Here is a 27,611-nt window from a genome sequence, read left to right as displayed (position 1 = left end):
CATATGTTCTGCTCTTGCTTTCTCTCATTAAGAGTGAAATGATGGGTTCCTGGTTGTATCTTTCTATATTGTAATGATATAACAGGGTAACACGTATATATTAAGAGACATATGTTCAAAAATAATAAGAAATATTGATCGCAATGAGGAAAGAGAAAGCTATTGACCTCTTTCCCAACAATGACGGTTTCAAGGTGTTCCTGAAAAACCATCAGGATTACAGTTAAACGATTGCTATGAGGACACGGACTTCGATGTCACCCTGCAGAATTGTATTTTTAGTAAAACATCAATACATGGCGCAATGTTCACAGAATTGTTGTTGCTATGATACGATGGAAATCTGTGAGTGTAACAGATGTGACATGTAATAAATGATTCAAGTGTTTGGTCTATTAATAAACGTAACTCCTTTTCGATCAGAGAGTAGAAGTAACTAATTGAGTGGAAATCCGTTGTGTTTGCCACTTGGTGTTAAATAAAGGTTATGTTCTTTAACATGTTTCGCAGGTGCTGTTCTTATGTGGGTCGAAGAGGAAATGGCCCTCAAGCAATATCAATAGGCAAAAACTGTGATAAATTTGGAATTGTGGTTCATGAGCTGGGTCATGTAATTGGCTTTTGGCATGAGCACACTCGACCAGACCGAGATGATCATGTGACCATTATCAGGGAAAATATTCAGCCAGGTACTTCTTTCTGTCTCCTTCTCTTGTGCTAATGTGCATTTTTTCATGAACATTCACTGCTTTGTCATTTAATGGCATGGATGCATGGATAAGTTGCATATAATTTTTTTTATTTCACAGGCCAGGAATACAACTTTCTGAAAATGGAGCCAGGAGAGGTGAACTCACAAGGAGAACCATATGATTTTGAGAGCATCATGCATTATGCAAGGAACACCTTCTCAAGGTTGGAACCTCAGGTTATAATTTTTGACTTTTAATTCCATATTCTACAGTTAAATATTATTTTTTTTTTTAGTGACATGGCTCATTGGAAGTATGTTATGCATTAAATAACCAAATTGTCTAATATTTTATCATTTTGCCTAGTCAAAGTCTAAACATCATGTGTTTGTTATGGTGTTACTGAGATTAGATTTACAAAGCATCAGGGCTTGCCAGAGAGGTGATGATAAAAGTTGGGATAATTCACTGATTTTGGTACAACTGGCTGACCATCTAATGTGTATGGGGGCTAAAACATTTTTGACAAATAATGTTGAGTGACAGAAGGATGTGGCAAGTTGAATTTTAACGTCTTGTACTAATCTTCTTCATAATGGAATATTCTTTGAAAACTTATCCACAGGATATGTGATAACTACTAGATTAGTGGGAGTCCAACTGTTAGGATCTATGGCGCAGAAGTCGAGCACGTTCACCACCGGTCCATTTATTCTTTATGGAATTGCTGAAACTAGTAATACATAGCTCAATTATATGTAGTAGTCCCATACAGAGGGAATACAGTACAGTTGTGGTGCTTATGGATCTCTATTCACATTGAGGGCACAATTCCCCTCTCTGGTTATTGGTGGGGATCTCCGTGGTCAGACATCCACTGGAATACCCCTTTAAGGATAGCAACTCTGCTCTGTTCAAGACAGTGCTCTGCAGTCCGTTCACGATGGTTTAGAATAGCGTTCTCCAGATCGTCGGGGGTCCCAGCAGTCCATCCCCTTATGATCAGCTTGTTAGGGATAACTTGCTATTTTAGGCCGAACAACATTTTTAAAAGATTGTTACTATGTGACTTTTTCGCGCACTGTGAGGATCCTCCGATGCCAGTGCGCGCAAGTTTACGATTCCGAATCCAAGTATTCCGAGTAGACTGTCTGGCCTTGCTCAATACACTTGCATTGAATAAGGCCACATCCATCTAATCAGCACTTGACTTCATGTTTGCAAGTCACATACTTGTGGTCATGCGCCCACTGCTCCGGACAACGGCACTAGAGAAACTTCACAGAGTGCTGTGCACGCACTGTGGGGATTCACAAGTTTGCAGTCACATAGAGTGACTGCAGACTTGTAGCCTAAGGCCACGGCCCCAGTATCATTATTTGATCAGTATTCGGGCAGTATTTTTTCTCAGGAGTGGGAGCCAAAACCAGCAGTGGGTGATAAATGCAGAATTAGTGCACTTGTTTCTATTATACCTTTTCTCAAAAATACTGACCGAATACTGGCCAAATACTGATAGTGGGGCCGTGGCCTTAGGCTGGACATCCCCTTTAAGTGGCAGAGTGCAGATGTGACATTCTTAAAAGTCTCTGTTTTTGCTGTACTGGTCATTAGCAAACATCAGTTTCTCTAAATTTTCAAGTATTGCATTTATACCATCAATTCATGTCTCAAGTATTTTAGAGAGTATATTTTGCTTTGGGTTATTTTAAAATTACCTTTTAAAGAATGGTAGTTTCCTTATTTGTTTCTTTTAGTCAATATTTTACATGGTGGCCTTTCTCGGAGGCAATGATACAGGGATATCACAAAGACATTTAGAGTTGAGCTTTAACCGTGTCAGCGTTCAAGGTGTTTTATAATGGGCTACTGAATATCATACATATATTGTAAATCCACTTTGTATATTTTTAGTTTAAAGTCCTCGGTGAGATCTGGCATCTGCTTTGTATTACACAATATGCGATGTGTTAATGTATGATAAATGCTGAGTTATATTGTCTGTTATATGCTGTTTAGTTTATATGGTGTGCAAACATTAGTAGCATATTAGTTATAAAGAAGGACATAAATGGATTTATCTTGAAGTATTGTAAAGGGCAGAGCAAGCTTCTGGCTGTATTGTATTTTACCTACCGGGGTCACGCTCATTAATATTACATTCCATGTATATTTACCTATTCTAACTAATGGTATAATAAATGGCCGGTTAGCAAACGTTTTTAACATAATAAATTGGCCGACTGCATTATCATGTGATACTCAATAGCTGTAATAGATGTCAAATTAATGGTACTGTCGCAACATACTTGAAAAGCCTAACCATAAATGTCCAATAGATGCAGGTCCTACTGTGTGCTAGAGCCCTGTTCTTGAGATAAATACTTGAGATAAGCTATTTTTTTTTTTTCAAATTTTTCCAGGAAAAATTGATTTGCGGTGAATCGATTCGCAGCAAATCTGAAGCACGCCAAAGCCTCCAAATTGCACTGAAAATCTGTATGACACTAATCTTCATCTTTCGGCTGCATTTACACTTTCTGGAAATGTTGCATTTTCTGTTATGAACGCAATACAACTGACGCGTTTGCACCACAATATTTGGAAGCACCAACAGCAATGTGTGAAAACAGCCTTAGTTTCTTCAGTATTTTATGGCCTTTTCTCCCTATCTAAGGCTAAGCTTTGGCCTTTGATATCCTCTAACTATCCAGATTCACCATAAATGTCTGCTGCATTTCCTGCTTCTGTTTTTATGCAGGCTTTAATAGTCCCTCTTAATTGGCTGTGCTACACCATGTGATGTGATAGTTGTAAGACATTATGGGGAAGTTCACTCAAGATTCTATGAGCTTTCTCTGGCTGATATATAAAATGGTGGAAGCCTGCTTAGGTGATTTGCATCAAATCAATTTTTTTCATCTCTAATATGTACAGATAGATGCAAACATTTAACTTTTAATAAATGGCAAAAAATTACATAGTAAAAAAAACAGTACAAATCTCTTCAATATGGGTTAAATGGAACCTGTCAGCAGGTTCTTGCTATGTAATGTGAGGCCAGCATGATGTAGGGGATGAAAAGATAGATTTCAAGGATATGTCACTTATTAGGCAGTGTACTGTTGTTTCCATACAATGAATGTTTTATCACCAGGAGATTATCACTGCCCAGACTAGCTCTCTCTGCGAAGTGGTCCGACTCCACCCCCTCCTCTGATTAACAGCTCCCTGTCAATAGACAATGTACATACAGAGCAGTGGTGTGGGCGGAGTTAGCTTTCTCAGCTCTGCTTCATTCTACATCTAAAAACTCTCACAACTGCGGCACCCAGTAAACAAAGTGATACAGTGTTGGAATCAAGGTCTCTTTTTTTTTTTTCCTACATTATGCTGCTTACAGATGAGATCGCAAAACCTTGTGACAGGATTCCTTTTAATCCTTTTAAGCAGAAGTGTAATAGACTGATGATTCTTTTTGTGTATGTGTTATATTTTAGGGGTATGTTTCTGGATACAATTCTTCCCTCCCGAGATGATAACGGCATGCGACCTTCTATTGGGCAACGTACAAGACTTAGTGCTGGAGATATTGCACAGGCACGAAAGCTGTATAGATGTCCAGGTACAAAACTGAACTGCAAACATGCATTATTCAGCAGATTATTACTATGTTTCTAGAGTTCAAAGGTGAATGAATGTAAATTGGCAACAAGCGCAGTCAGCACAAGCAGCCAAACCAGCAAGTCTTTAATGCCTGTAACCTTTGCTAACATTTTACTTATTCGCTATCTGCATTTCTTTCACCATTCTACAAAGCCAGCAGGAATCTACATGTCGAACCTATTATCTAACACCACAAAACCATATTTCAGTTAAATTGGTACCACCCAGTGCTGTCATTTTGGGGTTTGTCCAAAATAAATATGATTCTGTTCCAAGTGAATACAGTAACTAAGTGTTGTACACAAAGACTACTAAACCGTGTATGAACCGTGTTCTTAGATGAGATGCAACATGTTTCTTACTGGATGGAGTCATTATTTGGGCCAAAGGCTCATGGACATATACACTCTTCTGGTAGCTGCAGTGTGAACTATTGAGAAATTTTTTCCACTCCAAAAAAGCTGCAAAACTACAAGTAGTAATAAAATGGCTGTAAATTAAGCTCCATATAAAAACAGAAATGATGCTTAGACCGTGATCATATAGATGGACATAGACATTCACAGGTCATCTGTTCAAGCCAAACAGCATGAAAGATATGTAGGTCATTGGTTGTCTTGAAAGCATGGGAATTTATAGATACACATTTCAGAACAGTAGTAAACTGAATTCTATGGTAAATTATTGAAATGACTTTCAAAAAGTGCAGAAAGATAAACTTGTCCAGTACAATAAGAATGATGGTTTTTAGATTCCTAGAAATATATCATTGTCAGTATAGATGTACATTGACATGTTTTTGCTGCATATTCATCCATTAAACCAATTCTGTGTAAATTATTTATGTAACCTATATACCAGTTTTATAAACCCAGATGAACTTTGCATCTATATCATCTGCTTACTTTGGCTAGAACGGCAAGGTGGATAGAGTTACCAACAATGTGCACCTAGCCCAGAAATACTGAATGGGAATACTGCTGGATTGAATGTTTCAGACAGAAGTTTTTCCACTGCTTTTTCTTTTGCAGGTTATAAAGATGCTACATTGTATTCTATTTTATTATTGATGCTTAGTGATTAATTTACAACTACATTGATAGCTATGATGATTGTGTATGATGTGTTTTTCAGCATGTGGAGAAACGTTACAAGATTCTACGGGAAATTTTTCATCTCCTGGATTTCCAAATGGCTATCCTTCTTATACTCATTGCATATGGAGAATTTCTGTGACCCCTGGAGAAAAGGTAGAGGGTTCTGTTGTTTCACTGTTACTTTTTATTTTATTCAAATGAAAGTTTGTAAACTAGCTAAAAACCCAGTATTGAGTACCCTTCTTAAAGGGAATTTGTAAGTAAGATCAACTATCCTCTACCCCAAACCACATATATGGGCTTGCAGGTTTTTGAAATATAAATATATGGACATCTATGTCTTCTATCTGTTGCTGCACGCCCAAGTAATTGGCATTTTAATTCATATGCAAATGAGATGTTAAGTGTGTGACAAAGGACTTAAAGAAGCACTCCTCCCATCAAAATGTTTATCCTCTTAATATATTAAAATATATAATACATTACAATCATCATATTATATAGCACTGTTTACTTACATCATCATTATACGCTCTACTTATAAACAGTATGAGTCATAAGTCACTGCAAAAGTCCCTGGCGCTGGAGGAGGGAGCAGCTGGGTCAGGAGTTGAAGAGGGCAATGATAAATGCAGGGACAAGATATTTCCTGTTTCTACACAGAGAAGAGAAAAGAGAAGAATTATCTGGGTAGAAAGGCAAAATGAGCAATTGTAAATGCACAGTCCCATATAATATGATGACTGCAATATATTAAGAGGACAAAAACTTTGGTGGGCAGGCTTCTTTAACAAGCCATTGCCTCTTTTTTTCCCCGCCCAATACCAGCCTCTTTAGCTTGAATGATAGCTCACTGTCTGTGTGACTTAGGTAGACAGGCAAGGAAATCAGACAGTAAGCTATCATTCAAGCTAAAGAGGCTGTTAACTGGTCTCATGTTCAGAGCACTTAACACCTAATTTGCATATGGATTAAAATGCAAGTTACTCAGAATTGCAGCAGTATATTGAAGATGTAAAGGTGTCAATAGATTTACACTTCAAAGACCTACATGTGGATATATGTGTTCTGGTAGAGAGATGATGGGGGTGGGGGATTGATCTTGCTTACAGATTCTTTTTAAAGCGCCTCTGTCATCCCTTTTGGTTTGTGGGCTGTTTTTAAAAACTCAGTATTATATAAATTTATATATATATATATATATATATATATATATATATGTATATATATATAATATATTGTTTATAAATATTACTGTTTTGTGTAGAAATATAAAGCACAATCCTTTGCATTTTCACTTAAATGGGTTTTCCCAAGAACGAAAGTTAATTTTAATCAATAGATCTTGGAACAATAGTAAGTTCTACAATTGGATGTGTTTAAATAAAATGTTCCTGTGCTGAGATAATCTTATAAATGTTCACCTGTGTCTGACCGTGTATGGAACATGGTCTGATCATACCACATCTCCTGGGCAGAGGAGGCTGGAAAAGAGTATACAGACAATACAGCAGGGATCACAGAGGATTCATTTTGTAAGGTAAAACATTTCTCTGCCTGTTTTTAAACAATGTTTTACTGCAAAGAAAGAATCAGCTGTGATCCCCTGCTGTAATGTCTGTATACTCTTTTGCATCCTCCTGTGCCCAGGAGATGTGGTATGATCAGACCATGTTCTGTTCACGGTCAGACACAGCCATTAATTAAAATGAGCTTTTTTTCGTGGGAAAAGCCCTTTAAGAGTGCAGCTTTCTGGCTCTTCTGACCAATTACTTTTACCACCTCCCCCAAAAGTTCTTATAAAATGATTTTGTTTGTTTTGTGTGTACTGATTGGGAGTTCACTAGAGAAGAAACTGGAATGCAAAAGTCCCCCCATATAAATCCTATCAATGATATATTCAAACCCCTAGCCATAAAATATTTGTTAGATGTCACTGGCAATGCAGATGTAATGTTCTAGGGAAATGATATAAAAACCAGTGTAAGGAGTTCAAAGATAAAAAATGAATGGTCTCTTTAAGTTGAAAATGTTGAGTTCTGGTTGTGATAGGATTGTGTTTATCTACTGATTTTTGGGTGTTTAAATAACTGGCAAATCTCCAACCTCCTCATATTTTGAAGTATGAACACACAGGAGATTTTTTAATGATTTGCTCAATTCTGCTGTTGGCAATTGGCACACATTCTTCATAAGTATAATTCCAATATTTCGTAGCTGCTGATATAGCTGTTTACCGTACCTCCGACAAGCGATATTATTGTTCTTAAAGTAACTTGCCAAGAAATTTAGGGTGATTAATGAGTGGAACAGGCTGCCACGAGAGGTGGTGAGTTCCCCTTCAATGGACGTCTTCAAACAGAGGCTGGACAGACATCTGTCTGAGATGATCTAGTGAATCCTGCTTTGAGCAGGGGGTTGGACCAGATGACCCAGGAGGTCCCTTCCAACTCTACCATTCTATGATTCTATGATTCTATGAAATTGCACTGTCAAGGTTAATGTGATGCATGACAAATTATGTTAATTGATGCTATAGTGCAATAGCAGAATTTGCTTATGTGGCCAATTCTGTGCTAACTTGTCTGACAAACATTGGCCAAATGGTCATTATAGAGACCTGTAGTAATCTCATCCTTGAACTGCTTGGCTGCAGCAGTGAGTATTCCTGAAAAATCTAATAAGACATAATAAAAGGGAACCTGTCAGCCATTTTTACTTATTTAATCTGAGAGCAGCATAATATAAGGACAGAGAAACTGATTCTATGGATGTGTCACTTATTAGGTTGTGTGCTGTAATTTCAATACAATTTGGATTTTATCAGCAGGAGATTAACACTGCCAGAAAGACTATGTCTCATGTGATTGACAGTCCAGCTAATCTGCATAACCCCGCCCCCACCACTGATTGGCAGCTTCCTGTGTACATTGTTAGCAAACTGCCAACCAGTTGTGTGGGCAGTGTATTGGGCGGGGTTATACACAGCCCAGAAGTTTTGGCTCTGCTACATCTACATCAGCCAAAACAGGGATTCTATCAAAACTACACCATGCAGCCCAGTAAGTGACATCACTGGAATCAGGGTCTTTGCCTTTGATTATGCTACTCTTAGTTTATATCGCAAAAAACTGCTGACAGATTCCCCTTATTGCTTGTTAGTGAAGGTCTCTGAATTGAATAGTTTATTAATAATTATATTGTAAATAATTTTATTATTTTAATTAAAAGTTTGAAAACCAAATGAATTGTTGATATTTCACATTAATATATTTTAAGGCTGCATCTAAGTTAAATCAATATATTGACTTCTGTATGTTCTTCTGCTGCTGGTGGATTATTTTTTTCTATTTATAAATATTTGATTCTAATATATAATAATATTGATGTCCTGTTCTGGTGGGAAGGGGGTTATTCAATTTCGACTCGCCCCGGACCCTTCCAATTTGTTTCCTTTATGAATTAGCAGGCACAGTGCCATGCATATGTTTATAAGATGCTGCAGTTCAGTCCTATCCACTTGAATGGGACTTGGCTGTTTTGGGCTGTAAGTAGCTGTGGGAGTCTGACCCTTACTGATCAGAAATGGCCTGTCCTAAGGACATATTATCATTTAACGTTAAAGTTGTATAATTACCGTAGTTTAATAATTCTGTTTTGAAGCGATAAATATGTCATTGTATCACATTTCTGTTAATATATTTGATTACTTTACAGATTGTTTTAAATTTCACAACGATGGATGTTTACAAGAGTAGTCTCTGCTGGTATGACTACATTGAAGTTCGAGATGGCTATTGGAGAAAATCCCCATTGCTGGGTAGGTAATCTTTCTGCATGGTGCAAAATGCTGCTTAATAATCTCTCTTGTGAGGAGTGCACATCTTTTGGGCCGACACGGTTGAGGCAGGGTGGGTGAAGCTCTGCTTCTCCTTAAAGACATCAGCTGAATATGGCGTCTTGCAGCCAATTCTCTTTGGGAGAAAAGTATGCAAATTATTTCATTTTGTTCTGTGACGGAGCTACCTCGCAACCACCATGTAGGAGAGGTAGTCAGCCTGTAAGTCAATGTCCTACCTTTTACCAAGTCTTGTAATATGACAAGGGATAAATTCCAAGCCAGAAACTAATATACAAACACCCTTTTTGGAGTGTTTAGTAAGACTCCGTACTCGATTGTTCTCTTATAGGCCACATTCACACATTCAGTATTTAGTGAGCTTTTTACACCAATATTTGTAAGCCAAAACCAGGAGTGGGTGATAAATACTGAAGTGGTGACGTGTTTCTTTTATACTTTTCCTCTGATTGTTCACTTCTGAATACTGAGGTAAAATACTGACCAAATACTGAACGTGTGAACGTGGCCTTTGGAGAATCAGCACTCCCCAACACTGTCTCAATGGCATTATTGTCAAACAGGCAAACTCTGCTCTACACTGATGAGGGGAAAACACCCTGAAAAAACGATTGCTTCAAGGATCATGTACGGGTTGAACATTGACTTATAGGGCTCCATGCTCAGCAGGTCTCTTTAGGAGAAACAGTGCTTCCCTCTGCTTTATGATTTACAAGCATGGTACTGGTGATATTTCACAAAGAGATATGATGTGCAACATCTAGCTGGCACATTACCATAGTGCTACTTGGCTATATGTATCTTAGAGTTTCATATCGTATGTCATAACTTGTATCTATAAATATGGGAATTTTTTATGTAATAAAACATAATAAGATTAGAGTATGTCCTAGGATATCTCACATCAGTTACATACCGTATACGTAATATCTATTCTATTATTGTTTATATGTCATATCTACTTCTAGGCAGGTTTTGTGGTGATAAACTTCCAGAAGTCTTGACAACAACAGATAGCAGAATGTGGATCGAGTTCAGAAGCAGTAGTAACTGGGTCGGGAAAGGGTTTTCCGCAATTTATGAAGGTAAGATGACAGCCATATACATTGATGTAATTTATGAAAGAAGAATATATAATTTTTTTCGCAATATAAGTGTGACAAGTTTTTAAAGGTTCTCCAATGGAAGACCAATACCATCAGATTGAAATGTTTGCTTCCATTCCACAGCACAACGCTCTCAAACTGCAGAGAACATACTCACTGCTCCTTAGTTCTAGGGATAGCTGCAGACCATAACTTTTTATTCTTAGAAATTGTATTTAAGGCGAATCAGCGCTACATTTTCTCTTCATTGTAGTTTACACAATGCGCACTGTTTGGTCTGAGAAGCAGATGTTGGCAGTGCTCGGGGTCGTTATTATTTTCAAGTGTTTCCTTATCATTTGCGTCGTCCAGGTTTCTAAACTATAAACCTTATTCTCGGCGGCAGAAACACTAAGGGCCTGTGCTCACGTTGCAGATTTGTAATAGATTTATTTATTTTTTTTCAGTACAGATTTGTCACAAAACCTGAAGAACTTCCTAGTAGCAGCAAAGTGAATGAGAAACCTGAAGTCTCATTCACATGTTGCTTATTTTTAACTTGCAGATTTGGTGCAGATTTAAATCTGCAGTATGTCAATTCTTTCAGTGTTTTTGCTGCAGATTTAACTTATGTGGGGAAAAAATCTGCAACAAAACAGGCATATTATACACAGCATTTTTCCTGCCAAGTGATGCGGAAATGGTGTAGAAATCTCTGCACCAAATACTTAACAGGTGCACATACCCCAATGAGTGACAGGCTACACCGAGAGAACGATACTGTGACATGAGCCCATCAGCGCTCACGTGGCGTAAACAGTGTCCCAAGATTGGTTGGAGAAACAGTGCTGGGAGTGAAGGAGGGGTAATTGTTCTTTTCTTTCTTACTTTATTTAGTACACTGCAGGAAGGGGTTGTCTAGTACTGGACAATCACTTTAAAACACAATTTTTATTACACTTTTAAAAATCCCAAAACTGTTGACAACTATTTTTTTTATACAGTCTCGTGAACCTGGCCTCACGGACATGCCAAAATATGTCTGGGTCTCGTGCAGAAAGCGCAGACTTTTTTTCTCACTTGTCTTCTGTATGTAATCTGTTCATTTTACAGGAGAAATTATTTATAATTTACAGGAACATTAAGGCTGTGTGCCCACTATGCGTTTTTTAAGCGTTTCCGCAGCGGCAATTCCGCCACAGAATCGCTTAAAAAACGCTTGGTAGAAGGCCTGCCATGTTCCCCAATGATAATCCGCATGTGCTGTGCACATGCTGCGGAAATTTCCACTGCAGATTATCATTGAAAATCCGCAGCACTACCAATTATTTTGCGTAATCGCGGCGTTTTTGCGTCTGGAGGAAAGGAGGTTCCTGCACCAGCATAGAAGGGGATTCTTTACGGTCAGAGCCGTGAGACTCTGGAACTCTCTGGGAGAGGAAGTGGTGATGTCCAACTCACTTAATGAGTTCAAGAGAGGCCTGGACGCCTTTCTTGAGAACAATAAAATTACATCTTATGCTTAGTGATAGTTAATTAATCCAGATTGGTGTCGGGAAGTGAATTTTTTTCTCAATGATGTAAATTGGCCTATACCGCATGGTTTTTTTTTTGTCTTCCCCTGGATCAACGCTGCGGAATAGCTGCAGTGCACAAGAAATAGGCTGAACTGGATGGACGCTTGTCTTTTTTCGGCCTTATAAACTATGTAACTATGTAACTATGTTTTCGCCACCATTGACTTGCATTGAATCGCTTAATATCCACATGACTACATGTGCACATGCGGATATTAAGCGATTCAATGTGCGGTTGGTACACTGGAGAGGCGACTCTCCTCCAGACCCGGGTACCATAGTACCTTTAAAAAAGAAAAGAATTTAAAATAAAAAAATACATTATACTCACCTTTTGATGTCTCCTGTACGATGCTTCCTGGCTCCCCGGCAGCTCGCAATGGTCTAAAAGGACCTGTCATGACGTCTTTTAGTCATGTGACGTGTCACGCGACCGCTGACGTCGGTGGTCGCATGACCTGTCACATGACTAAATGACGTCATGGAAGGTCCTTTTACACCACCGCGAGACACCGGGGAGACCGAACGCATCGGATAAGGAGACCGGGGGCCATCGGAAGATGAGTATAATGTTTTTTTTTTGTTACCATTTTTATTCTTTTTTTTAACTAACTTGATTTTCTATATAAAATCCATGCCGTTGCATGGATTTATATAGTGTGACCAAGTTGTCAAGCACTTTTCCAAGCGATGCTAAAATCGCTTGGAAAGTGCTTGACAACCCGCATGTGAAATCGCATGCTAAAAACGCTTCACATCCGCTTGTCCCTGGCAGGAAAAACGCATGTATAATCCGCATGCGTTTTTTTCTGCCAGGGAGATGCAGAAACGCTCAGGAAAAATCTGGAGCATTTTTGCATCGTGGGCACATAGCCGTACAAATTTCCTATATTGCATAATTACAATATATCTGTAAAAATCAAATGCTGTACTGTGTCTCTGTATGCCATCTGTTTTAGTTTTTTTTTTTTTTTTGCTCACCATAGACTTGAATGGTCAATTGTCATCCGTCACTTGAAACTATTGCATGCTGCAATGTTTTTCACACAATTATTCTGTAAGTGAAAAAAAAATTGCTCATTTGTGCTCACTCATTGAACTACATTGGTCTTAGTGCTGTCTGTTTTATATGGACAGCACTCGGACTGAAAATACTGGAACAAACCAAATACAGAGAACACATTAATTGTAGTGATGTATAATTGGAATAAATAAAAATTACAGTTTCTTTTTTTCCTACATTTAACTCAACGTCATAGTTAATTGAAATGTGACACTAAGTACAGTACAGACCAAAAGTTTGGACACACCTTCTCATTTAAAGATTTTCTGTATTTTCATGACTATGAAAATTGTACATTCACACTGAAGGCATCAAAACTATGAATTAACACATGCGGAATTATATACTTAACAAAAAAAGTGTGAAACAACTGAAAATATGTCTTATATTCTAGGTTCTTCAAAGTAGCCACCTTTTGCTTTGATGACTGCTTTGCACACTCTTGGCATTCTCTTGATGAGCTTCAAGAGGTAGTCACCGGAAATGGTCTTCCAACAATCTTGAAGGAGTTCCCAGACATGCTTAGCACTTGTTGGCCCTTTTGCCTTCACTCTGCGGTCCAGCTCACCCCAAACCATCTCGATTGGGTTCAGGTCTGGTGACTGTGGAGGCCAGGTCATCTGGCGTAGCACCCCATCACTCTCCCTCTTGGTCAAATAGCCCCTACACAGCCTGGATGTGTGTTTGGGGTCATTGTACTGTTGAAAAATGAATGATGGTCCAACTAAACGCAAACTGGATGGAATAGCATGCCGCTGCAAGATGCTGTGGTAGCCATGCTGGTTCAGTATGCCTTCAATTTTGAATGAATCTCCAACAGTGTCACCAGCAAAGCACCCCCACACCATCACACCTCCTCCTCCATGCTTCACGGTGGGAACCAGGCATGTAGAGTCCATCCGTTCACCTTTTCTGCATCGCACAAAGACACGGTAGTTGGAACCAAAGATCTCAAATTTGGACTCATCAGACCAAAGCACAGATTTCCACTGGTCTAATGTCCATTCCTTGTGTTCTTTAGCCCAAACAAGTCTCTTCTGCTTGTTGCCTGTCCTTAGCAGTGGTTTCCTAGCAGCTATTTTACCATGAAGGCCTGCTGCACAAAGTCTCCTCTTAACAGTTGTTGTAGAGATGTGTCTGCTGCTAGAACACTGTGTGGCATTGACCTGGTCTCTAATCTGAGCTGCTGTTAACCTGCGATTTCTGAGGCTGGTGACTCGGATAAACTTATCCTCAGAAGCAGAGGTGACTCTTGGTCTTCCTTTCCTGGGGTGGTCCTCATGTGAGCCAGTTTCTTTGTAGCGCTTGATGGTTTTTGCAACTACACTTGGGGACACATTCAAAGTTTGCCCAATTTTTCGGACTGACTGACCTTCATTTCTTAAAGTAATGATGGCCACTCGTTTTTCTTTACTTAGTTGCTTTTTTCTTGCCATAATACAAATTCTAACAGTCTATTCAGTAGGACTACCAGCTGTGTATCCACAAGACTTCTGCACAACACAACTGATGGTCTCAACCCCATTTATAAGGCAAGAAATCCCACTTATTAAACCTGACAGGGCACACCTGTGAAGTGAAAACCATTTCCGGTGACTACTTCTTGAAGCTCATCAAGAGAATGCCAAGAGTGTGCAAAGCAGTCATCAAAGCAAAAGGTGGCTACTTTGAAGAACCTAGAATATAAGACATATTTTCAGTTGTTTCACACTTTTTTGTTAAGTATATAATTCCACATGTGGTAATTCATAGTTTTGATGCCTTCAGTGTGAATGTACAATTTTCAAAGTCATGAAAATACAGAAAAATCTTTAAATGAGAAGGTGTGGCCAAACTTTTGGTCTGTACTGTATGTGTAGCAAAATAGTGTAAAAGGATTACAAATCATTTTGCAGAAACAGGCTTTCATAAAACTATGTCAATGTAAAAGCAAAAAGTTATGCCAAAGAAAGTCACTTGTGCCGCGGTCTACATAGTCTATCGCTCAAGGGCCCGTGTGTACCAGGAGCCAGCCCTATACACTATTAACATAGCATTCAAATGCTAATTCATTATAGCTATGTAACCAGCTATTATAGGGTGCTCACAAATGTGAAGCTACGTGACAATATTAAAATGAAAATATCCAATGAGGTCACTATAGAATATCCTATAAAAGCATAATTGTAAGAACCATTGAAGGTGCAGTTGTGAGTCCGCACACTTTTGAGGAATGGGTGACGTTGTGTCAGCATTAATTTGAATATTTCATGGATTCTTTACTTTGACTTACATGATTATTTAAGATGGTTTAGAATTAGACATTGACTTCAATTCTGAAAGTCCATATGGATTAATGGCTCCGAACTGCATGAAAAAGCTGTCTACAAGAAAACTTGTCTTTGTTACCCATTGTAAGGTTAATTTTATCACCGTGGTTGAAAACATGAAAGTCGAGATCTGATTAAATGCTACAGGCAATGAACAAGTTGTAGACTTGCTTTTTATGACTTTATATAGAAATATGTGGTTTTTTTTGCTATTTCTATAATCCCCTTTTCTAGCCTCTTGTAATATATTCAACTTGCTTGAATTTTTAGCAATTTGTGGTGGAGAGATCCACAAAGATTCTGGACAGATCCAATCCCCCAATTACCCAGACGACTACCGGCCATCAAAGGAATGTATATGGAAAATAACAGTAGCTGAAAATTACAATGTAGGATTAACCTTCCAGGCATTTGAGGTAATGTTATCTGACCTAAGTGGTTGTGAAGATAAATTGTATTGCTTTTAGAAATCTTTAACGCAGACTGAACAAATTGTCATTGACAGGCCGAGCTCAGGGCGAGACCTGTTTTTAATGTATGCATTTTCAGGAGGATTAAATGGATTTCAATGTACAAATGCTATATTCCAATTAAATGTAAAGGTCCTGCCAGTAGGTTCCTTTCATGCTTCTGTAATCTATTTTTGTAGACTGAATTGCTGCACCATAAATGATAAATTAATCAATTATATATGTGTTTTATAATAAATCCAATTTTAGCCTTTAGTAGATAGCAGTCAGAATAATTTGTCATTTTCTACAAAGCCATATCTTTTAATTAGTTCCAATGTATATGACCATTTGTTAATCCGTAGCTTGCCCATTAAATGTGGTGTTATAGGGTCACATGAATTTCTTTAAATTGTCCCCTGCTTTCAGACTGCATCAAAAATGCCCAAGTAGTGTTTTTTTCTTTTTTTTTTTACTTGTAAAACCAGGTGAAAATATCTTTACAGCTATTATATTTCCCATAGACATATAGTGGTACAAAAAAGGTCAGATGTAACTTTAAAAGGGTATTCCTGTCTTTGATCATTTATAGCATATTGGCAGGATCTGTTGTAAATGCCTGATAGGTGTTGGTCCTATATCTGACATTCACATCAATCTCAAGAATTTAGCTGGCCTTGTGCCAACGGCAATTCAGAGGTAGCCAGGAACATGCAGCCATCTCCATTCACCTCTATAGAAGTTCCAAAAATTGCTGAGCACTCTTGCTCAGAAGCCTTCGGAACCCCCATAAAAGTGAGTGTAGAAAGCTATGCATGCATCGCCTTCTCTATTCTTCCCAACCCTCTAATGACTACATTAACAACGTGTTAATATAGTGACCTATAGATCCAGATCTAGAAACATTTATAGTGTACTGGGAATATATATACTAGGATTAAATGGAAACATTTTTGGCATATTGGGAATAAATCTGTTGTAACCAATTGGGTCATATTGATTGTTTTTCAGGTAAAGGTTGGAGCAGGCATCCAGGTAATCAGTAGATCTGGTTGCATTATTTTTTTTTCCTGAAGTATTTAAAGAGGTATTTCTAGTGTTTTTAAGGTTCCTTCTGTCTGATGTACATCTTAATGTATAGCTACTTGATCTGAAATCCCATGAATGCTAACCTTACTTTTTTCTTTCTTTTGATTTTGCAGATTGAGCGCCATGACACATGTGCTTACGATTACTTAGAAGTAAGAGATGGCAGCAGTGAGAACAGCCCTCTCATTGGACATTTCTGTGGCTATGATAAGCCAGATGATATCAGATCTACCTCTAATACTTTGTGGATGAAGTTTGTATCAGATGCAACTGTAAACAAAGCAGGGTTCGCTGCTAACTTTTTAAAGGGTAAAAATATATTTCATTGGGAAGTTGTTACATACCATTTACACCTCGCAGACACCAGGATTATAGAGATACCGCCATTTTCATGTCTGGGAACCTTTATGTGCATTTAGCAGGCAGAGTAAATAAAATTCTGGCAGTCTGGCACGGCAGTGCTAAGATGTTAAGAATGGCCTCCAGACTTTGCTTTTAAAACATTTACTTTAACAGTTTTCCTTCACTTAGTGCATATAGCAATCACTAACTATGTAAATTTAGTGCCCCAGAGCAGGTCAAACTCTCCACCCAAACTCTCCACCCATCCATCCACCCATCCATCTACCCATCCACCCACCCATCCATCCAGGTCAAACTCTCCACCCACCCATTTGTCCACACACCCGCCCATTTGTCCACACACCCGCCCATTTATCCACACACCCGCCTATTTATCCACACACCCTGAGTATAGGAACAGGTGGTAGCATTATTTATAGGATTAGACGAGATCTTTAATTAGCTAAATATTCTGTATTTTAAAATAGAGGAAGATGAATGTGCCAAACCAGACAATGGGGGCTGTGAACAACGCTGTGTGAACACTCTGGGAAGTTATAAGTGTTCTTGCGATCCCGGCTATGAGCTTGGTCCAGACAAGAAAAGCTGTGAAGGTAAGATTTGTAGGAAAACTGTGAATTAGTTATTTTACTGTGGAGTGTCGTCCAGTTTTTAATTTTTGGTTACAAGAAAAATGGATGCCACCATGATGGCAAATAATGACACCTGGACCAAAAATAGGTAAAAATCTGATCTAGTACCATAATAATTAATGATGCATTTTATTCTTGTATGATATCCCCCTATGTATTTATAGCCATAGTTTTCCATTCAGATTTTGGATACTCCTGTCACCTCCAGTACTAGACGAAACGTTAGATTAAAGCTAAAGCAGAACCGGTTTGTGTCCCAGATGCTTATGGCTAATGTGTGACCATCCTAATGTATCACTACGTTACATGCAGTATTTACAGATTCATTTGTTTAGTAGCATTGCCATTATGTAGCATTTTATTACCTTTACCTTTTGATTATTAGCAAATCAGTATGAATCAGCTGCTTCATAATTCTGTAGTTATAGTATTACAGATTTCTGACAAGATGTCTCCATTTTTATCCTTTCAGCTGCATGCGGAGGATTATTAACCAAACTCAATGGAACTATAACAACCCCGGCATGGCCCAAAGAATATCCTCCTAATAAGAATTGTGTGTGGCAGGTGGTTGCGCCTTCTCAGTACAGGATATCGGTGAAGTTTGAGTACTTTGAACTAGAGGGTAATGAAGTAAGTATTCCTCGCTTCTATCTAAGCATCATAGTTTGCTGTCAGCTGCACCTTCTTGAGCTGCTTGCATTTTGTCACCATTTGTAATTTATATGATGGAGAGCAGTGGTTTAGGGTTGGGTTTTTTAGCGTCTGCTGTGTTTATGCAGTATGGTATGAGTATTGGATGCAGATTGATTTTCAATACCAAGCACAACCTGTCCAGAAGTTGTATGTTATTGCAACTTTGCCTGATTTAATTCAATGGAGCTGAGCTGCAGTACCAGACACAGCCATTCCTGCACAGTGCCCTTATTATTCAGATTCAGTCAAGTAGAAAATTTAGGCAAGTTAAAGATCCTTTTAAATTTGAGCAAATTTACATTGCTGAAAATATAATGTCAGACTGAAAAATTAGCCCTGACCTCCTTCAGCAGAAAAACTGAGATTCTAATTTGGTTATCATCCTAAGTCATATTGTAAGACTCGTTAAAGGGTTGATTGTGACTTGTAAGATTGCTGCCACCAATAGGTGGCGCTATAGCGTTCATTCCTCTTTTTCTCTGAAGAGGCAATTTGAATGTCCAATATTAGGATTTTTTTTAATATTTATCAGCATCTGACAAATATACAAATATACAATGTAACGGTGCAGTAAAACTAAAAGCACATAGTATACCACTGTTATTTGAGTTTATTTTAATGATCAGCTATAGCATTTTTTGAGTTTTGAAGTTTGACATCAATTTACTATTAGAAGTTGAGTTCTCTGAATATCATTAAATTAAGAGAAATGCCAACAAATCTGTTTTTTTTTTTTGAAAGGTAGAAATTTGAGCCAAGGTGTTTTTTTAAGTCCTTGTTTTTTTTTTCTATTTTTCAGTATGTTAAACAGCTGTGATTTATGGACCATGAATTAATAACACACATAGAGCCTCAAATGAACTTTCTTAAGCATAGCTGTGACTGGAGGCAAAGACACATAGCTGAAAACAATCGGTGCATTTTCTACAGCAATTCATGGTGTAAGGAGCTTTGAAAATTCCAGCATAAAACATTTTAACAAACACATTAGATTATTTAACATAATTCACACCATTGACATATTGTACACTGTTGAAAAGTGCTTTAACCTTTTCACTGCGAGATTTGACGTTGACAAGGAAAGGGTAAAAAATCATCCTCTTCACTTAATTAAAAAAAAAAAAAAAATGATTCACAGAAAATACAGTGGTGTGAAAAAGTGTTTGCCCCCTTCCTGATTTCTTATTCTTTTGCATGTTTGTCACACTTAAATGTTTCAGATCACAAAACAAATTTAAATGTTCGACAAAGATAATACAAGTAAACATGAAATGCAGTTTTTAAATGAAGGTCTTTATTATTAAGGGAAAAAGAAATCCAAACCTACAGGGCCCTGTGTGAAAAAGTGATTGACCCCTAAACCTAATAACTGATCGGGCCACCCTTAGCAGCAACAACTGCAATCAAGCGTTTGCCATAGCTGGCAATGAGTCTTTTACAACACTTTGGAGGAATTTTGGCCCACTCATCATTGTAAAATTGTTGTAATTCTGCCATATTGGTGGGTTTCCAAGCATGATCCGCCACAGTATCTCAATCAGATTAAGGTCAGGACTAAAAAAGTCTCAATTTTGTTTTTCTTAAGCCATTCAGAGGTGGACTTGCTGGTGTGTTTTGTGGACCATCACAATCATACTACCACCACCATATTTTACTGTTGGTATGATGTTCCTTTTCTGAAATTCTGTATTACTTCCATGCCAGATGTAGTGGGACATACACCTTTCAAAACGTTCATCTTTTGTCTCGTTAGTCCACAGAGTATTCGCCCAAAAGTCTTGGCGATCATCAAGATGTTTTCTGGCAAAACTGAGACTAGCCTTTGTTCTTTTTGCTCAGCAGTGGTTTTCGTCTTGGAACTCTGCCATGTATGCCATTTTTGTCTAGTCTCTTTCTTATGTCATGTCATGAACACTGACCTTAACTGAGGCAAGTGAGTCCTGCAGTTCTTTGGATGCTATTGTGGGGTCTTTTGTAACCTCTTGGATGAGTAATCACTGCGCTCTTGGGGTAATTTTGGTCGGCCGTCCACTTCTGGGAAGGTTCACCACTGTTCCATGTTTTCGCCATTTGTGGATAATGGCTCTCACTGGTTCGCTGGAGTCCCAAAGCTTTAGAAATGGCTTTATAACCTTATCCACACAGATAGAGCTCAATTTCTTTGTTTCTCATTTGTTTCTGAATTTCTTTGGATCACAGCATGATGTCTAGCTTTTGAGGATCTTTTGGTCTACTTCACTTTGTCATGCAGTTCCTATTTAAGTGCTTTTTTTTTTATTGCGAACAGGTGTGGCAGTAATCAGACCTGTGTGTGACTAGGGAAATTGAACTCCCAAAGATCCAAAAGTTTCCCAAAGATGTGATAAACTACAGTTAATTTATGTTTTCAGGGGAACGGCAATCACTTTTTCACACAGGGCCCTGTATGTTTGGATTTCTTTTTCCCTTAATAATAAAGGCCTTCAATTAAAAACTGCAGTATGTGTTTACTTGTGTTATCTTTGTCAAATGTTTCAGATCACAAAACAAATTAAAATATTAAAGTGTGCCAAACATGCAAAAGAATAAGAAATCAGGAAGGGGGCAAACACTTTTTCATACCACTGTAAATTCAACTTACAAAGCTGAAAGGCTCTAATTGCCTAGAAAATACCTGTATAACACCAAGATCTCCTAAGACTGTATTGAGCCTCTTTTGAGTTCTTTACTGCAAAGCCAACCTTATTAATGTCCCTATCTGCCTAGGGTAAAACAATTGGCAACCAGTAGTAACCAAAAGCTGTATTTGGGTGGTGTATATGGGTCTAATATTGGACTATTACAACATGGTGTGTAAAAATAATATATATTTTTTTTACAACACGTACTCTTTGAGGTAGACACTTGTGTTTCCATTTCTGGATTATGGAAAATTTTCTTTTATCCTTATTTTTTTATTTTTTATATCTTGTCCACGTCACAATCACATTTCTGTGACACACAAGCCTCGGTTTCAGGATTTTGGCTTGGTAGCAAGATAAAGAGGGAGGCGTATTAAAATGCCCTCCGTGTTTGCAGTGTGTGAAGAATTAAAAAAAATAATGTTATACAATATCTCAAATCAATCAATTCACAGTCGCACTGAGTGATAATACAGGTACAGTAACTCCCTATATCACTTGATTCTCTGGATTATTGATCATGAATTCAGTATTTGGCCAAGAGTGGGTGAAAAATGCAGAACTGTTGCATGTGTTTCTATTATACTTTTCCTCTGATTGTTCCGCTCCTGATTTTGGCTTACAAATACTGAGGTAAAATACTGACCAAATACTGAACGTGTGAACGTGGCCATAGATTTAGCCTAGCACAGCAGTAGTACACATAATCAGATTAGGCCTTTTTCTGTCATTTTTTGGAATCACTTGAGTTCTCTGACCTCTATCCCTATGCCATTAAAGCCTAAAATGGTGCTGATTGGCCAGCTCTTCTCTTTTATATTCCCCCTAATTAGCTGCGCTCAGCCATATGATGTGATGGCTGCAGGATATTATGGGGAAGTCCACCTGGATGTACCTGACATCATTAGTCCGCTCTCTGTAATTAACAGTGTGTGACGTGCCGCTGGGCATTTATATATTTTTTAACAATTCCAGGAAATTGAATCGCAGATTGTTCAAATTCGTGGGGACCAGTGAATCCCAGGAAATTCGACTTGAAGTCGATCCTCCATAGATAGATCCACTCATCTGTATTCATAGAATAAATTACTGGAGTATATTAGTCTCCCTAGATAAAGTGATGAGGCTCCAATGGCTCCATAAACACTCTCATAATGGTTTTAAAGGATATTTCTACTTTCCAGTTGTTCAGAAATTCATATAATCAGTTTAATATTTTACTATAAAAATAGGTTACGCTACTTGAGAAGTTGTCTCGGATTTCAAAAATGTGTCTGCCTTCTTCCAAAAACAGTACAACACTAGTCCACAGGCTTTGTGCTATATTGCACCTCAATCCCATTTACTTCAACAAAAATGTACTGCAGAACCAGAAAAAACCTAGTGTGGCACTGTTTTTGGAAGAAAGCAGCCATGTTTTCCTAATTCTGAACATCCCTTTTATAAGCAAAGTGATACTAGTATACTTTGTCTCATGTTACTTTTGACTGACTGTTTGTATGTCTTCACTGAAAACTTTAGTAACTTGTTTATGACTAATATTTGGAAATGCTTGATAATAGGGCATCTTTTGATGTGTTTGATACAGGATAAATGATAGTCTAAGATGTAAATAAGACAAGTAAAGGCATGGCCATGATAGCACTGTTATACAGATTCCATAGATCTCTTTAGTGAAGAAATCTGCATCCTGGTCTGCATTTGAAGTTTGGGTATAATAACCTTTCGGTGCATAGGAGCTGGACTGTGGGTAGGGTCTTCGTCTCTGTCCCGGCCCCTCCACCTGCCTCTGGTATCTGTATCTGCTTCCTTTTTTAAAGTTTGTGCTGGTGCCGTCCTCGCTGTAGGCAGCACTTGTGCAAATTTGTCTCCTGGCGGTTATTAAGAAAATGGGGCCAGTGACATCTCTGCTCGTCATTAAGCCGAGATCTAAATCTGCGCATGCTCAGGCAATTTTACTGATGACCACTGGCACAAACTTTAAAAAAAAAGGTGGTAGATACAGACTTGCCTTTAATTTATCATTCAAAAAGGTTCTTTTTAGGGCCCAGTCAGACGGCCGCATTACTCGCACGAGGATTGCATTGCAATCCTCGGACTGGCCGTCAGCTCTTCTGACCCGAGCGTGACAGTTGCATAGAAATACATGCTTTGACGCTCATGTCAGGAGTGCCAATGGCCAGTCCAAGGATTGCAATGCGATTCTCGTGCGAGTAATACGGCCATCTGACTGCGCCCTTAAAGTAATACCTCCATAATACTGTGTGAGTATATGCAATGTATAGATTGTTTGCCCTTCAGCTGTGATTGTATTGTAATTAGAGGTATAATTTGGTATACGGAATTAACATGCTGTGTGATTATTTCCAGGTTTGCAAGTATGACTTTGTTGAGATTCGAAGTGGTCTATCCTCTGATTCAAAGTTACATGGAAAGTTCTGTGGGACTGAAGTGCCTGAGGTTATTACCTCCCAGTACAACAATATGAGAATAGAATTTAAATCTGACAATACAGTATCAAAAAAGGGCTTCCGTGCACACTTCTTCTCAGGTAAGGGCACCGTGGTCTTAAAGTTCTAGGTTACATTTTAAAATTTTTACAAATGTGGTTAAATTCAAACCTAAGCTGTACAATTGTATAGACGTTAGATCTGTAAATAGTGTTAGTGTGTTTTTTTTTATTTTTTACATTTTATGGGCAAGACTTCAACTTGTCTATTGTTGTACGTGGGACCTGCAGTGTCAAGTATTATGTAAATGTTATGCCATACATCACAAAACACATCCAAGAACCAGGCAGCCAATGTCCCTCATAGAATTACAGATCCTATGTTTTAAGTTGTTTTCTTTAGTGCTTAATGCCTTTGGCCTTGGCTCTTAGGTGTGCGACTGGGTTCTGTCAGCTCACATGTAATGAATCAGTCTGCGTGAGGGAAGTGGTGTTATTACATATTCTTTTCCAATGCTTTTACCATTAACAGACTTGCGTTTCCTCCTTGGCAAGGTATAATTAAAGGTGAAGTCTAAAACAAGTTGACAATTCTTATTCTTAGCCATGTCAACATTTTTGCCAGGACGTCCTTATGTAATATTGTAAAGTTTCCATTTATACTTTAAAGTTGAGCACTGTGTGTGTTGTAAAACTCTTTCCATCAATCAATCACCTTTCTGCTTCCTATGTATAACCTACAATTTTATATACCAAAAAAATGTGTACAAATCTATACGATAACTTTGAAAATGGATACTAGTTTTGACAAGTTTACTCAGAGATTAAAAATACTCTTTATTGTAGCCTGTTACTATATTTGGTGTTCCAAAAAAATGTGTAACTGAACACTAAAGGGGTATTCCCATCTCCAAGATCCTATCCCAATATGTAGTAGGTCTAATAATAATAATATTACCAAATACATCCAATTAGAAATGTAGTATAGTTTTTTTTTATTCACTATGTCTCTTTCCTCATGTGCAGGCATTTCAGAACCTTAGTTATCCATGGTTACGTCCACTGAAAAAGTGACAGTTAGTTAGTTAGTTGCTAGTGGTCGTAACCATGGATACCTAAGGTCCTTCAATGTCTGCACATGAGGAAAGAGACATAGCGAATCAAAAATACTATACTACATTTCTAATTGGAGATATTTGCTGATATTATTATTATTATTACACCCACTACATATTGGGATAAGAACTTGGAGATGGGAATACCCCGTTAATGGTTAGATAGTTTCAAAGGTTCAGTAAAATAGAGGAAAAAGTATCATTACTGTTTTCATAGCCATCACTTATCCACAGTGCAAATGGCTATGAAGTGTGATTTTTAACTGGCTGCATTAATGTGTAGAAAAAGTTATGGTAAATGTCTGTTATCAACTAGTTATGTATTTGCTAAAGAGAAGAAATAAATCACATTTTTCCACTTTTGATAATTTCCCCACATCTAATTAATAAATAAAGAAGGCGCTCTATAAACGTACTAGTTGTAGTACAAGTGTTGCAGATATTGCCCTATGCTGCCTAACTGTGCACATATTTTCTTCTACAATCTATCTAAATAATTCCAAAACTACCTGTACACTCTTGTACATGATTTGTCTTTATAGAATGTATGACTTGTGTTGTACTAATACTTGGCTGAAGCCAGTATATTCCATCTTTACACAGTATAAATCTGCCACAATCAAATTAGATATTTGAAAAAAATTGGCAGCAGTATTGCAGCATGCAAAATTGATTTCTGACATAAATTGGCAAACTAGCTCCATTGTAATTCAAAGGTTTGGTGTCCACATCAGTAACGATCATGCTTTGAATATTAAAGGGAACCTGTCACCAGGTTTTCCCAATTTAAAGTACAACCACCACCTTTAAGGCCTCTTCTACAGCATTCTAGTAAGTTGTATGTAAGCCCTCAATCCCCTCTGCATAGTACAAAAAATAACTAGGGCAGATCAAAGTACTGTAATGCGCTTACGCCAGGAGAGTTCAAAAAGTGCTGGTGACCCAGAAGTAAAGCCAGTGCATGCGCATTGCAGCACTACGGGGCAGAGCGAATTAAGCCTGCACAGGAGCGTGATTGGGGGACAGTGTGTGGATGATATAGGACACATCATCCACATAAAGCAAGGCAGGAGGACAGTGCTTGCGATGATACAGGAGGCACCGAAGCAAGACCAGCCGTGCCCATCGGACTGGACCGTTCCACACCATATGGAGGTATAATAAAAGCTATTTTTTGTATTATGCAGAAGGAATTGGAGATTTACATACAGCTTACTAAAATTCTGCAAAAGGGGCCTTAAAGCGCACATGTCAGCAGGATTGTGCTCAGTAAACTACATACACTGTCAGGTGTGTGACATTGCACTGATTAAAATGATACCTTGGTTGATGAAATCCGTCCTGTGGTTCTTGTGTAATCTTTACTGTGGAGGGCGCTCTATCTGGTGTTGTTCTTACATATTCATCTGCATGCTCTTATGACAGCTCACTGTGCCTTCACTGACCTTCCTCCTATTTTACATAATGCATCTAGTAGTGCGGGGCTAGGTATCATTTTCATCAGTGTAATGTCGCCCACCTGACAGTGTATGTAGATTACTGAGCACAATCCTGCTGACAGGTGCGCTTTAAAGGTGAAGGCAGTACATTATATTTGGTTCCCTTTAAAATGATCAACACAGATTTACTTTAAATCATGTTAATTAAGTATAATCTACCCCATGTACTTGCATTTATGGATTAATATCAGAGTATTCTGCCAAGATTTAGGCGCATAATTTTCACCTACATCCTGTCAGAATCCTGCATGTGTGGACATAGTTTTATGGTCCATAACTGCATTCATATTTCTGCAATTTGTTATTAGAAAGAGGCAACAGGTTTATTTGCTCTAGCTGTGCTCCTGCAATGTAGTGGGACAGTTTTTAAATGGGTTCTGTCTCTTCAACAAACTTTCAACGAATCAATACAGGTGAATATAGGAGCCACTTCCCCCTACTCTCCTGAACTCAGCATCAACTTAAAAAAAATTATCTCCATTTTGCTCAACACTCAGTACTGCCAGCACAGTGAAGTGTCAGGTTCCACAGGCTATTATACTTTGTAAAGAAGAGAGGAGGAGTAATGTGCAGAGTGAGAACACAAGGCAGTGAGAGACACAGAAAGATCATGCTGCGCTTTCAAGCACATATTTTCTCTTCACCTTAGAGCTGGATTCACAATTCAGTATTGCTGAATATCTTCCTGATTATTCTTCTCTCTGTGTGCTGCCAAAGGGAAAAATGGCATGAATCCCTCATTGTGCTGTGCTGGGATATACACTGCTCAAAAAAATAAAGGGAACACTCAAATAACACATCCTAGATCTGAATGAATGAAATATTCTCATTGAATACTTTGTTCTGTACAAAGTTGAATGTGCTGACAACAAAATCACACAAAAATCATCAAAGGAAATCAAATTTATTATCCAATGGAGGCCTGGATTTGGAGTCACCCCCAAAATTAAAGTGGAAAAACACACTACAGGCTGATCCAACTTTGATGTATTGTCCTTAAAACAAGTCAAAATGAGGCTCAGTATTGTGTGTGGCCTCCATGTGCCTGTATGACATCCCTACAACGCCCTGGGCATGCTCCTGATGAGGTTGCGGATGGTCTCCTGTGGGATCTCCTCCCAGACCTGAACTAAAGCATCCGCCAATTCCTGTACAGTCTGTGGTGCAACGTGACGTTGGTGGATGGAGCTAGACATTATGTCCCAGATGTGCTCAATCAGGTTGCCCTCCTACTACCCCCTCCACGTCTCCTGGTGTACTGGCCTGTCTCCTGGTAGCGCCTCCAGCCTGTGGACACTACGCTGACAGACA

General features: G+C 38.3%; 1 protein-coding gene across 1 annotated transcript in view; it reads left to right on the top strand.

The window, feature by feature from the left end:
• The window catches only part of TLL1 (tolloid like 1), a 201,677-nt gene that overhangs the window by 150,665 nt on the left and 23,401 nt on the right, over nucleotides 1-27,611 (top strand). Inside the window, exons 7-17 of the mRNA XM_073644330.1 lie at nucleotides 511-689; nucleotides 810-915; nucleotides 4,193-4,317; nucleotides 5,493-5,608; nucleotides 9,173-9,275; nucleotides 10,283-10,399; nucleotides 15,619-15,764; nucleotides 17,000-17,195; nucleotides 17,717-17,842; nucleotides 18,354-18,514; nucleotides 23,608-23,788. Coding sequence (XP_073500431.1) covers nucleotides 511-689; nucleotides 810-915; nucleotides 4,193-4,317; nucleotides 5,493-5,608; nucleotides 9,173-9,275; nucleotides 10,283-10,399; nucleotides 15,619-15,764; nucleotides 17,000-17,195; nucleotides 17,717-17,842; nucleotides 18,354-18,514; nucleotides 23,608-23,788 — 1,556 coding nt within the window. The remainder of the gene's footprint in view (nucleotides 1-510; nucleotides 690-809; nucleotides 916-4,192; nucleotides 4,318-5,492; nucleotides 5,609-9,172; nucleotides 9,276-10,282; nucleotides 10,400-15,618; nucleotides 15,765-16,999; nucleotides 17,196-17,716; nucleotides 17,843-18,353; nucleotides 18,515-23,607; nucleotides 23,789-27,611) is intronic.

This window comes from Phyllobates terribilis, unplaced genomic scaffold (genome assembly GCF_046119375.1).
Source record: "Phyllobates terribilis strain yellow unplaced genomic scaffold, ASM4611937v1 Scaffold_1__5_contigs__length_1240528914, whole genome shotgun sequence".
Lineage (NCBI taxonomy): Eukaryota > Metazoa > Chordata > Amphibia > Anura > Dendrobatidae > Phyllobates > Phyllobates terribilis.
The sequence above is the reverse complement of the archived record's forward strand: the minus strand, read 5'-3'. Positions and strand labels throughout refer to the sequence as shown.